Consider the following 15,044-nt stretch of genomic DNA (forward strand, 5'->3'; position numbering starts at 1 on the left):
TAAATGACACATTAAACAAGATGGACATATTGATATTTAAGGACATTCCATGCAAAAACAACAGAATACACTTTCTTCTCAAGTGCTCATGGAACATTCTCCAGGATAGATCATATCTTGTGTCACAAATCAAGCCTTGGTATATTTAAGAAAATTGAAATCTTTTCCAACCACAATGCTATGAGACTAGATATCAATTACAGGAAAAAAACTGTAAAAAACGCAAACACATGGAGGCTAAACAATACACTACTAAATAACCAAGATATCACTGAAGAAATCAAAGAGGAAATCAAAAAATACCTAGAAACAAATGAGAATGAAAACATGACAACCCAGAATCTATAGGATGGAGCAAAAGCAGTTCTAAGTGGGAAGTTTATAGCAATACAATCCTACTTCAAGAAACAAGAAACACCTCAAATAAACAACCTAACCTTACACCCAAAGCAATTAGAGAAAGAAGAACAAAAAAACCCCAAAGCTAGCAGAAGGAAAGAAATCATAAAAATCAGATCAGAAATAAATGAAAAAGAAATGAAGGAAACAATAGCAAAGATCAATAAGAGTAAAAGCTGGTTCTTTGAGAGGATAAACAAAATTGATAAACCATTAGCCAGACTCATCAAGAAAAAAACGGAAAAGACTTATATCAGCAGAATTAGAAATGAAAAGGGAGAAGTAACAAAAGACAGTGCAGAAATACAAAAGATCATGAGAGATTACTACAAGCAACTAAATGCCAATAAAATGGACAACTTGGAAGTAATGAACAAATTCTTAGAAAAGCACAACCTTCCAAGACTGAACCAGGAAGAAATAGAAGATATAAACAGTCCAATCACAAGCACTGAAATTGAAATTGTGATTAAAAATCTTCCAAACAAAAGCCCAGGACCAGGTGGCTTCCCAGGCGAATTCTATCAAACATTTAGAGAAGAGCTAACACCTATCCTTCTCAAACTCTTCCAAAATATAGCAGAGGGAGGAACGCTCCCAAACTCATTCTATGAGGCCACCATCACCCTGATACCAAAACCAGACAAAGATGTCACAAAGAAAGAAAACTACAGGCCAATATCACTGATGAACATAGAAGCAAAAATCCTCAACAAAATACTAGCAAACAGAATCCACCAGAACATTAAAAGGATCAAACACCATGATCAGCTGGGGATTATCCCGGAAATGCAAGGATTCTTCAATATACGCAAATCAATCAATGTGATACACCATATTAAGAACCTGAAGGATAAAAACCATAGGATAATCTCAATAGATGCAGAAAAAGCTTTTGACAAAATTCAACACCCATTTAAGATAAAAACCCTCCAGAAAGTAGGCATACAGGGAACTTACGTCAACAGAATAAAGGCCATATATGACAAACCCACAGCCAACATCGTCCTCAATGGTGAAAAACTGAAACCACTTCCACTAAGATAAGGAACAAGACAAGGTGCCCCATTCTCACCACTATTATTCAACATAGTTTTGGAAGTTTTAGAAACAGCAATCAGAGAAGAAAAAGAAATAAAAGGAATCCAAGTTGTAAAAGAAGAAGTAAAACTGTCACTGTTTGCAGATGACATGATACTATACATAGGGAATCCTAACGATGCTACCAGAAAACTACTAGAGCTAATCAATAAATTTGGTAAAGTTGCAGGATACAAAATTAATGCACAGAAATCTCTTACATTCCTATACAGTAATGATGAAAAATCTGAAAGAGAAATTAAGGAAACATTCCCATTTATCATTGCAACAAAAAGAATAAAATACCTAGGAATAAACCTACCTAAGGAGACAAAAGACCTGTATGCAGAAAACTATAAGACACTGATGAAAGAAATTAAAGATGATACAAATAGATGGAGAGATATACCATGTTCTTGGATTGGAACAATCAATACTGTGAAAATGACTATACTACCCAAAGCAATCTACAGATTCAATGCAATTCCTATCAAACTACCAATGGCATTTTTCACAGAACTAGAACAAAAAATATCACAATTTGTATGGAAACACAAAGGACCCTGAATAGCCAAAACAATATTGAGAAAGAAAAATGGAGCTGGAGGAATCAGGCTCGCTGACTTCAGACTATATTACAAAGCTACAGTAATCAAGACAGTATTGTACTGGCACAAAAACAGAAATAGAGATCAATGGAACAGGATAGAAAGCCCAGAGATAAACCCACGCACATACGGTCACCTTATCTTTGATAAAGGAGGCAAGAATATACAATGGAGAAAAGACAGCCTCTTTAATAAGTGGTGCTGGGAAAACTAGACAGCTACATTTAAAAGAATGAAATTAGAACACTCTCTAACACCATACACAAAAATAAACGCAAAATGGATTAAAGACCTAAATGTAAGGCCAAACACTATAAAACTCTTAGAGGAAAACAGAGGCAGAACACTCTATGACATAAATCACAGCAAGATCCTTTGTGACCCACCTCCTAGAGAAATGGAAATAAAAATAAAAATAAACAGGGCTTTCCTGGTGGCGCAGTGGTTGAGAGTCTGCCTGCCAATGCAGGGGACACGGGTTCGTGCCCCGGTCTGGGAAGATCCCACATGCTGCGGAGCGGCTGGGCCCGTGAGCCATGGCCGCTGAGCCTGCGTGTCCGGAGCCTGTGCTCCGCAACGGGAGAGGCCACAACAGTGAGAGGCCCGTGTACAGCAAAAAAATAAATAAATAAATAAAATAAAATAAAGAAATGGGACCTAATGAAACTTAAAAGCTTTTGCACAGCAAAGGAAACCATAAACAAAATGAAAAGACAACCCTCAGAATTGGAGAAAATATTTGCAAATGAAGCAACTGACAAAGGATTAATCTCCAAAATATACAAGCAGCTCATGAAGCTCAATATCAAAAAAACAAACAACCCAATCCAACAATGGGCAAAGACCTAAACAGACATTTCTCCAAAGAAGATATACAGATTGCCAACAGACACATCAAAGGATGCTCAACATCACTAATCATTAGTGAAATGTAAATCAAAACTACAGTGAGGTATCACCTCACACCAGTCAGAATGGACATCATCAAAAAATCTACAAACAATAAATGCTGGAGAGGGTGTGGAGAAAAGGGAGCCGTCTTGCACTGTTGGTGGGAATGTAAATTGATACAGCCACTATGGAGAAAAGTATGGAGGTTCCCTAAAAAACTAAAAACAGAGCTACCCTACAACCCAGCAATCCCACTACTGGGCATATATCCTGAGAAAACCATAATTCAAAAAGAATCATGTACCACAATGTTCATTGCAGCACTATTTACAATAGCCAGGACATGGAAGCAACCTAAGTGTCCATTGACAGATGAGTCGATAAAGAAGATGTGACACATATATACAATGGAATATTATTCAGCCATAAAAAGAAACGAATTGAGTCATTTGGAGCGAGATGGATAGACCTAGATTCTGTCATACAAAGTGAAAATAAGTCCAAAAGAGAAAAAAAAATACCGTATGCTGACACATATATATGGAATCTAAAAAAAAAAAAAAAAGTGGTTCTGAAGAACTTAGGGGCAGGACAGGAACAAAGACGCAGATGTAGAGGATGGACTTGAGGACACTGGAAGGGGGAAGGGTAAGCTGGGATGAAGTGAGAGAGTGGCACTGACATATATACACTATCAAATGTAAACTAGATAGTGGGAAGCAGCTGCATAGCACAGGGAGATCAGCTGTGGGCTTTGTGACCACCTAGAGGGGTGGTATAGGGAGAGTGGGAGGGAGAGAGACGCAAGAGGGAGGAGATATGGGGATATATGTATATGTATAGCTGATTCACTTTGTTATACAGCAGAAACTAACACACCATTGTAAAGCAACTATAGTTCAATAAAGATGTTAAAAAATAAAATAAAATAAAACGAAAGACACCTCATTAACATAGCAAAAGACACTTTTTATCACTCAGCACTTAGGAAATTCAAAAGAGTTTTAAGAGCTCTGTGCCTATGGAATCAAAAAAAAAAAAAAGGTTCTGATGAACCGAGGGGCAGGACAGGAATAAAGATGCAGACATAAAGAATGGACTTGAGGACACGGGGAGGGGGAAGAGTAAGCTGGGACGAAGTGAGAGAGCAGCATTGACATATATACACTATGAAATGTAAAATAGATAGTGGGAAGCAGCTGCATAGCACAGGGAGATCAGCTCTGGGCTTTGTGACCACCTAGAGGGGTGGGATAGGGAGGGTGGGAGGGAGACACAAGAGGGCGGGGATATGGGAATATATGTATATGTATAGCTGATTCACTTTGTTATACAGCAGAAACTAACACAACATCGTAAAGCAATTATACTCCAATAAAGATGTTAATGAATAAATAAATAAACTGTGGTACATTCATACCCTAGTATACAACTCAACAATAAAAAGGAATGAACTACTGACATACACAGCCATCTAGATGATGCAGAGAATTGTGCTGAGTGAAAAAAAGCCAATCCAAAAGGGACATACTGTGTATATAATCTATCTAACATGCATGTAATTTATATAACTGGATTGAAATGACAAAATTATAGAAAGAACAGATTAGTGATTGCCAGCAGTTGGGGACAGGAGGGAAGTAGGTGCGGCTATAAAATGGCCAGATGAGGAATCCTCATTGTGACAGGAATGTTCTGGCGTTTTGCTGTATCCCTATCAGTATCCTGGTTGTGGTACTGTATTATAGCTCTGTAAGATATTACCATTGGGGAAAAAATAATTTTAAAATGCCACCCCCCTGACCCAATCCTATGAAACAACACACTAGGGGTTGGGAGCACAGAATACCTCGTTCTTAACAAGCTTTAGGAGATTCCTATGTACCTGAAATTGGAAAACCACTGCTATATATCAAGTATGTTCCACATGTTCAGAACTTCTCACCAACACTGCAAGTTCCCACTGACTAAATTACCATCATATTGCAGCCCAGCCTCCTGAGATCTACGGAGTCCCCGAGGTTGGAGTGTGGGATTTCCCCAGACTCTCTCATACATCCTTCAACAGCTTGCTCTCCCTCTGCTCCTACAGAGTGCCACTCCCACAGCCATTGTCTGAGGACTTTGCTAATATATTCTTCAGGAGATAACTTTATTTACATAGTATTGGAAGGAAGCCCTTTCCATACCCACTAAGCATGTCCACGAACAGGAACACAAAAGCAGACTTAATCCTTCTCTCTGAACACCGAAGATTTTCCTTTTCATCCAAAAGACCACCAGGCTCACCCTGTGTAATAGCCAATTTCCCAAAACTTGTCCTCCAATTCCATAAAATTAAATAAAAAATATATCTGGTAAAGATGTGAAATTTTTGTTAACTATGAAAGTGACACAAGAACGAAAAAATGTTTTCAATGATTAGAATTAAAAGTCATGATTGTTTGTATCAAGGAAAGAGAGATGATGCAAATACTTTCAAATGATAAAATAATCTCGCACTTCATTTTTGAATGCACTCACTCAGATTCAAGTTCACCAAGACACAATCAGACATTTTTATTCAAACTGTCTTCCCAAGTACTTTACGGTCTCTTAACCTGGCACGGTGTATGTTTCAGGTGAATTATGAAGATGGAACAGGGCTAGGACTTTAAAGATAATATGCAAAGCAGATAGTGCTTTGATTAGAAACTTATTACTAGTGTGGATTTTTACATTGTTAGACATGAGGAAGAAGATTTTGGGCAACTGTCAGGATTCTTTTTGTGTATTAAAAATATTCGTATTTAAGCATATTTAAATGTTTAACCTATAGACCAACAGCTAAACTCAACCGGTGTGTGTGACAGGGTGAAACTGATACAAAATTAATATTTTGGAGGGGACATTTTGGCATCTACTTAGAGAACACCAAACTAAAGTAATTAGCGATAGATCTCCATGCCTTTCCTCAAATGCTGTAAGTGACTGCAAAACATAGCATTGGAGTGAATTCCTGGTGTGTTTTTCCCAAGTGACCCCTTCATTCAATAAATACTTATAGTACCAAGCACTGTTCTAGGTGTTGAAATACAGTGGTAACCAAAGAGACGAGACTCCCTGCCTCACTGGGACTTACAGACTAGTGATGTTAGAAAGCCTTCCCAGAATGTCATTGTGGATATCACAAAGATATATTCTTAACTCAGATCCCAGCTATGCCACTTATGAGATGTGTGACCTTGAGAAAGTCATTACTTCTCCATGCCTCAGTTTTAGGGAAAATAAATATTTGCCTCACTGTGTTGTGATGGTTAATATAATGGAAGTACCTTGAAAGTCCCTGCCATGTTAAGGCTGCTGGATACATGTTATTTAACTTCTGTATTAGCATGTTTTAAATGCAGAGCCTCTTTCAGAGAGATCGGGGACCGATACAAATTGTCAAAAGTAAGGTGTTTTTTCTTTTTAACTAGGAGCGTGGCACAGCCCATTCTCACTGATGCTTCAAACATCCCAAGCACCTAAAAAGTGTCTCCTTTGAGGGAGATTTGCTTGTCTTATCCCCCAGGCATGAACGCCAGGGCTTTCATGATAATAGATCTGCCTCACTCTTCCTAAAATTAGCAGCACTTATCTTGGAGATATATCACGGGCCACTCAAGAAGGCATGTTACTAGAGAGCCCATCACATCAAGAAGTCTAAGTAGGGAATTCCTTGGTGGTCTAGTGATTAGGACTCCACGCTTTCACTGCGGAGGGCAAGGGTTCAATCCCTGCTAGGGGAACTAAGATCCTGCAAGCCGCACAGCGCAGCAAAAAAAAAAAAAAAAAAAAAGTCTAAGTAAATTTTCTCCAGCCAAGTCCTGTGACACACAGAAGAGTTACTGGCTATTAAAAGCTCTCAGACATCGGTCATACACACCAACATCAAATAAAAGACAACCAGCTAAACCCACCTGTCAATAATCATAATGAAATCAATTCCAGTTCTCTGCAGGCTTTGAATACTCTAGACAGTCTGCATACCTTTAGGCTTTGAGGTTTTAAGACCTTTAAATCTTTCTCACCTGTTGTACTAGAATATCTCCGATTCGGTTGATGACGAAATTCCTGTCGTTGCCAATACAGGATTCTTGCCTTCGCTCCTTCATACTATAGAAGAAATGCCTGTGGATTTCAAGTAACTCGTCTAAACAGGGGAAGATTTTATCCACAGTGCTGTGGTCAAGCTGCAGCTCCTCCTTCATCCCTTTCCTGAAGATCTCGGACATGATGAACAGCGTCTGGATGTGATGCATTTCTGTCTGCATTAGCTCTGAAACAGGTGAGCAGAAACAAGCTTTAAAAAAACAAGTGTCCTCTGATGTTAACTAGACTTACTGTGGTGATCATTTTGCAATATAGACAATTATCATTAAGTTGTACACCTGAAACTAATATAATGTATGTCAATTATACCTCAATTTTTAAAAAAGTATCCCTATTGACCTAAATTAGTAGCTAAACACTATATGTTACACAAATAAAAAAAAAAGAGGGAATGTTTAGGAATAATAATATTCTTCTACTGTTGAAGTCAGCATTAATTAACCATTTAATGTAAGCTCAAAATATTAAACTATTCACTTTTTTCCAGACATTATATGAGGATATGTATAAGTCAAGTCCAAGATGTAAGAATCCAATGTATCAAACTTTCATAATATAACCAGCTAACATCTTTAGGTATCTTCAGTTGGGCACCAGGTTTTATTTTCCCCTGAATGCTCTATAAAATGTAACTTAGTTTACCTCTTTTCTTTCTTTTTTCTTCTTTCATTTTTTTTTTTTGTGTGTGTGTTTTGTATTGAGTAGGAGCACAATTAATTTGGTGAATTATGTTGAATTAAATATAATAAAGTTCCTCAATGTATACAATAGTAGGTCCTTTCTATTATTGGATCTGCCTCTGAAATTCCATTTTCCCCAGGAGAAAACAATGTGTCATGATGAAGGGACATCATCAAGAAAGTGAAAAGACAACCCATACAATGGGAGAAAATATTTGCAAATCATGTATTTGATAAGGGACTTGAGTCCAGAATATATAAAGAACTCTTATGACTCAACAACAACAAAAAAAACCCACTTCAAAATAGGCCAAAGATTTGAATAGATGTTTCTCTAAAGAGATATACCAATAGCCAATGTGCACATGAAAAGATGCACAACATCATTAGCCATCAGGGAAATACAAACCAAAGCCACAATGAGACACCACTTTAACTACAATAATTGTAAGTTAAAGGATGAACAATAAAGAAGCCTTGGTAAGATGTGGAGAAATTGAAACCCTCATACATTGCTGGTGCGAATGTAAAATGGTACAGCTGCTTTGGAAAACAGGCAGTTCTTCAAAAGGTTAAACATAAAGTATGATGTGACCCCCAAAGTGGGAACAACCCCAAATGACCATCAAGTCATGATTAGATGAACAAAGTGTGGTATATCTATACAATGAAATATTACTCGGCCACAAAAAGGAATAGAGTGCTGACTTCTATTACAGCATGGATGAACCTTGAAAACAATATGCTAAGTGAAAGAAGCCAGGCCCAAAACACTAAATATTGTAATGTTCATAGGGCCATATTCACAGGGACAGGAAGTAGATTAGTGGTTGCCAGGTACTGGTGGGAGGGGACAAAGGGGAGTGACTGCTAATGGGCACAGGGTTTCTTTCTGGAGTGATGAAAATGCTCTGGAATTAAACAGTGGTTGACGGTTGCACAACTTTATAAATATACTAAAACTTTACAAATACACTACGATATAGATTATGCACTGTAAGGGGTGAATTTTATATCTCAATGTTTTGTGACTATATCTCAATTTTAAAAATGCATCATGAGAGAAAACAATAATTCACAATTTGTAGGAGCATCAGAAGTACAAGTTCTAGATTAATATTTCCAAACTCATGTACATGTTTTGAAAAAGAACACAAAACATCAGCCATGGAGGGTAAAGAAATCTACACGTAGCTTTGTTTATTATTTTATCATAAACAAAACTCTAACTGGGAACTGACTAACTTTAAATTATTATTGTTAATTATTGTATCCTACCATATTTTTAACACCTACTCCATACTAAGCATCTACCATATCCGTTAATCCATTTAACTATTATGACCCCCAAAATAGGAATGATTTTCCTTATCTTTAAAAGAGAGACGTGAAGAAGAGAGGTGAAAGATTTTCCCTAGAACACAAGACTTTCTGACCCTGAGGCCATGCTGTGAACTACACGACATGATAATTCATCCCACATGGGTGAGATTATTTTTAATAATATATGAAATCAAGAAATAAATGAAGAAAAATTACAGTATAATATAAATTAAGTGAGACATACTAAAGGGGACAGCATCACTCTTTCCAAGGTAGCTCCCACCTGCACAGCCCTAGATGTCAGCACACCACACATCGGCTCCTCTGATCTACATAACCACCACTTCACACAGGAGAAAAGCGGCCGTCGTCGCCACCGGCCTTTGCGGCCCATGCTTTGCACACACAGGATTAGCAAAAACTAAGAGTTAATCTCCTATTTAAAGTAAGGTATCTTCTTGGAACCACTTTTTAGCATCTACTTCATACTTGAAAATTTTTTAAAGTTCTTTTTTTCCTAACTAGTCTATAATCTAACCTCCCTTAATTCAGACGGCCTTCAGCCCAAATAGCATGAAATCGTAAAGCCTCCCACAGTTGAACTCCATACTCAGGACTGAGGCACACAATCACACACGGCCCTAAGCCAGGTGCCGCCAGTCCCTCTGCATATGTGAGTCGCAGTCTCTGGCTGCGTGCAGGCAAACTACAGGGCCCTGCATGCAGCAGCCCTGACTGCCCTACCTTAAAATATGTGAACAGTCACTGTGATTCATACAACAGGAGAGGTGAAAGAGTAGAGACCATGCCTAAGTAAACTAGAAAAGGGTAGAAGACATAAAATGTGCTTACACCAGGTACAGACAATGCCTCATTTAAGCCTCACAACATTTTAATCCAGAGTATCATTATCCCCATTTTATAAAAGGAAAAACTGAGGTCCATGTGAGTTAAATATTTTATCTGAGACCAAGTAACTAGGAAATGGTAGAACCGGGATTTGAACCTCGCCTTGAATCCAGGTATGTCTGGTTTCAAATGCCATGCACTTTCCTCTGCACCACACTGCTGGAGCCCAGAGAGAATGTTTGAAATGCTTACCAAAAATGACATCCTGTCTTTTGATGACATCCTTCTCCTGCCTACTACAAAATGAGGGGTCCACCACCAGACTCCAAGATTCTGCTTCAAACCCCTGGGCATCACTGCTGAGGTCACTCCACAGAGACGAATCCACGACATCTAATGTGCGTTGAAGAAAGAAAAGAAAAGCCAGACGTGGGTGAACACACGTAACACAAACAGACCTTCACAGGTGCCCATGTTTATGGATTCATCACCCTAAAGAAACCTGCTATGAACATAGAAATACTGTGATATGCAATTGAAACATCTGAAACCAAACAAGCGAAATGGTTCAAATCAAGACCGCCCTCATGAAAGCAAAGCAGAATCAGGTATTAAAATAGTGATTGTGTATATGCCAAAAATATATATATATACTGAAGATTCTTTTGTTTGTTTTCCTTTTGACTTGTTCTATTTTAGTTTTATTTTTGGTAACCTGCAGAGTCCATGGTGTGCATACAGAATCTTAAACCCACTGATTTCTTTTGCCCTGGGTTGCTTTGTGCTGTTTACCCAAAACTGAATCTTGTACTTGTCCACTTTATTTGCTCTTTACTTGGCTTGCTGTCCTTAATATAAACATGAAGCAGGGCATAAGGCCTCCAGTCACATGTGAGTACAGATTTTTCTGATAGAATTTGACAACACACATATACCCCTTTCAGGAAAACTAAATTATTTGTCCAAATGGCACTCCTTAGAGATATTCTAGCTCAGAGGAGTCAAGATGTGATGACAATGGATTTAAAATAAGCAGATTCCTGGGGAAGAGTCCACCCCCTTCTCTCAACACTACTCTCCCTTCATTTGGTTTTCCTTTGCCTATTAGTAACGCTAGGATACAACAAGCAATTCCCCAGATTGTCCTTTCCAAAAACATGTTTTTTAAAAATGCTTTCATTCCCCTAGAAGTAGGAGGCAACATATGGGGATAAATATCTCAGCGATCCAGGCAAGTCCAGTCTTAAGTAACTGAAATATGTATTTTTAATGTATGATCCTATACCAATTCATCAATAGCTGTAAAACATTTTTAAAGAAGAACAAGCACATATTTCTTTCTCTTCATGACGTTTATGACATATTCTTTGGGGAATATGTCCCTTTAAAAAGATGCATCATGTTTCCTTGGTCACTATCTGGGAGTCTCCTCTGTGGTTCAATTTGCATTCTTTTTAATCAGAAGAACCTGTAGCTAAGTGACACCATGAAACAGAATTCTTCTAAAAATAAAAGAAAACGTTTCCATCTTACATCCTTCAGAAAACATTCCTTTCGGCAAATGCTCACAGAAACCCAAGTAAATGCAAAGGCGTCTTCTCCTCACCTTCCATTAAGAAGGAGTCCGTGGAGGGAGGTGAGCCCATGGGCTGGAACAGCTCATCAGACTGAGACCTGCTTTTCCAGGTGCTCCCGTCACTTTCGGACTCCAAGGATGCCCCTGACCTCCTGAAGCTGGAAGGACAGGGAGAAAAGTCAGCCCCAGCAGCAGCTCTGAGACGTCAAGGTGTAAGACCAAACTGAGCCTTACCTTTCCAAGGTGATGCCTGGAACGCTTCTGGACAATGGATGGACTTGCCCTGCTGCTTCCTTCCTCCCCGTCGGCAACCCAACAGGCATGGAGGAGGAAGGGTGCAAGGAGAGCCCAGGCGGTGGGACGTCTCTAAATGAAGAATCTGGAAATCAGAATGGATGCTTCATGAGGTTTCCATAGCGGGCAGTAATCCCAACGAGTAAAGATGGTCTCTTAAAAGCCAGAAAGCTGAACACTCCAATGACCACTTCTAATGTGTCACAAGCCCAGACTTGAAACTAGTCTCCCTGCCACATCCCAACACCTGCTTCAAATGTCCCTTCCAGTTCACACCCTCCTGGTACCCAGGCTGCAGGCCTGCTTCAGCATATCCACTTGGAGACTGTGGGTGGCTGGAATTACACAAACAGACAAGAAAATGGAATGGGGAAACACTGGGACTGCTTGCCCATAAACCACTGCGTGTTCTCCCTAGAACCAGCTTTAATTAGATACAAGGTGTTATTAGCACTATTACTAGAACGTACACTGTGTGTATAAACAAGCACACACACACACACACAGAGCATGTAAACAGATTGGAACAATGCTGGGGCGTCTGTTCTTAATGGTATAAGAATGTCAGGCAGATGAAACCTTCAAGCCAAGCTGGGCTGTTCTCTCTCACATGTGGAAAATGAAATGATGCCTCAGTACCTTTCTGGTCAGTTTGAAATGTTATGGGCATCCATGCATTTACATTTGATGTGTATTAAAAAGTGACTCCCTGAAAATATTTCAATCCTATGATATTATGTGCTTGGCTCACACCTTTCTTAAGTAAAGGGGAAAAATACTTATATGGGACCCTAAGATATTACAAAGGATTCTACACATGCATGATTTAATGTTATTCCTAAGTTAAGAGGAGGAACAGATGGTATTCTATCAATTCTAAGATGCTTTTAAATTATTTTCATGCTTAACCTTATGAAATTGAGAAGTACGTTCCACCTGAGGTCGAAAGGACTTCGGTGAAGAAGCAGGGGAGTAAACAATGTCACACTTGTTACTGCCTGCACTAGTTTACCCTTGTGTAACATCACACACAGTCACACGTCAACATTAATTTGCATATTTCATTGACCCCCGATTCAAGTGGCTTTTAAAACACTCGTCACACTATGGCAGCATTGAAGTGAAAAGTGACCACAAACTTAAAATGCCTGCCACAAGGCAAGCTATGTGATATTTGAGGCAAAAGAAATTGCAAAATTGCTCACATCAGATCAAAGGATTTTCACTCAGTGGTGTGACTGATCCTCCCGAGCAATGTAAAGACTGTCATGGACTGCCAATTATCTAAGAGAAATTGTTTACATTTCAACAATGTATTAATTCAAGAAAAAGAGAACCTCGGAGTTTAAGCATATGCAAACAAAACTCAGGTATGCCCTGAAATTTCAACTGCCATCCTAATGCAGATGAGATCACAGCCTCAGGCAAGGCTACTAAAAAGTATCAGGTTGCTCTGATAAGGAGCCACAGAGACTGATAAGAATCTATAGATTCTCAACTTGAAGTCTTTTTCCTAACTTTGTGATTCTTAAGAAGCATATGGTATGTATTGGTCAAGATAAATATGTGCCACTGCTAGGAAAACATAAAATTATGTACATTTAATGTAGTGTTTCTCTTTTCCCCCAAGAGGCTGTTATCAATAGCGCAGTGCGTATTACACTAGTTCGCATCTTAAAATTGAGGCAACATCATAATACCTCCTCCATTCAGCCTTCCCTAATATAAAGATCATACAGTACATGTAGCGCAAAGGCTAGTAGTCTGCCAGAGTTTATGACATTCTTGACTTCTTTGTATAACTAAAAATTAGGCCAATTACACCCAGCATATGCTATGAAAGAAGCAATAATTGGGCAAATGAGAGAACAAAAGGGTATTTTTGTTTGGGGTATTTTTGTTTGGGGTATTTTGTTTGGGGTATTTTTGTTCGGGGTATTTTACATTGGAAAAAATGTGTGTATGTATGAAACTGAAAAAAGTTCGTGCCGTTTTCCACATCACTTACTTCCAAGGATGGTCTGCGGTTTGTTCTTATTATATTTCACTTGGAATTTCTGTAAAGAACATTAGAAACGCAAAAAGTAAGATCAAAGCACCACTGGACTACAAGAATGTCCACAGTTACACAGAACAGGCTTCTCATCTATACCATTTTCTTTGTTATTTTATTTCAAACAGAGGAATTCAAAGCAAAAGACATAAAACACAACAAAGAGAAAAATGTGATGACAATGAGATGAGCAAGTTATAAGGAAGGTGTGCCTCACGAGCACGTCTCAGCAAGATCCCAGCTTTAGTAAAAGCCCGATGGAACCGAAAATCTCCAGTTCCTGTGTGCAAACCCAGGCTCAAAAAGGAGTTCTTATCAGCGCTGCCTTTCTCCTACTTGTTCTTTCTGTTCCTGGCTATTCCTCCCGCCTACAGGACACAATGACCTTGAGCACTGAAATGTCATCCTCAACTCTGTGACCTGACACAATGTGTGTTTCAAGTAACACAGAGTTGGGGACTCCATGCTTCCCTCTGAAGGATCATCACGCTCACTCATGTGCATTTCTGGCATGCCTTTAGAGTGGGAGACAAAGGAACGCAATGATAAATACCTCCATCCACTCAAGCCCACCCCCAAACACAGAGAACATTCCTCTAGTCCAGGGGGCCTTACACTGTGGTTCCAGGATCAGCGGCGTCACCTGGGAACATGTTTGAAATGCAAATTCTCAGAATCCACCCAGACCTACTGGATCAGGAATTCTGGGAGCGGGGTCCAGATATCCGTGTTTTAACAGGCCCTCCAGGTGAATCTGATGTGTGCTGATGTTTGAGAATTACCGCTCTAGACTTCATTTACATATGCTCAGGGTTTGCACTGGTAAACCAAGCAGGTCCTGACAGAAAGCCTAACCCACCCACATCATGGAGCGCAAATGGAGCGTTCCCTCTACTTCTACAAGCGCATAGCTAACTGAATAGGTATACACTTTGAGCATGTGTTATTTTATCACCACAACGACCACTTTAAAAATAAATCTAGACAGTAATAACTAGTAAATCTAAAAACCTAAACAGATAACATGAAGTTATCACTTTAAAACGACCACTTTAAAAATAAATCTAGACAGTAATAACTAGTAAATCTAAAAACCTAAACAGATAACATGAAGCAACAAGCTGCACACAAGCATGTGACATTCACACACGACTGAG

The 15,044-nt window shown here is 39.0% G+C and overlaps 1 protein-coding gene across 1 annotated transcript in view; it reads right to left on the reverse strand.

The window, feature by feature from the left end:
* The window catches only part of ARHGEF28 (Rho guanine nucleotide exchange factor 28), a 307,797-nt gene that overhangs the window by 70,795 nt on the left and 221,958 nt on the right, over positions 1–15,044 (reverse strand). Inside the window, 5 exon segments of the mRNA XM_060009321.1 lie at positions 7,031–7,278; positions 10,217–10,357; positions 11,571–11,698; positions 11,775–11,919; positions 13,843–13,891. Coding sequence (XP_059865304.1) covers positions 7,031–7,278; positions 10,217–10,357; positions 11,571–11,698; positions 11,775–11,919; positions 13,843–13,891 — 711 coding nt within the window.

The sequence above is a fragment of the Delphinus delphis genome, chromosome 3 (genome assembly GCF_949987515.2).
Source record: "Delphinus delphis chromosome 3, mDelDel1.2, whole genome shotgun sequence".
Lineage (NCBI taxonomy): Eukaryota > Metazoa > Chordata > Mammalia > Artiodactyla > Delphinidae > Delphinus > Delphinus delphis.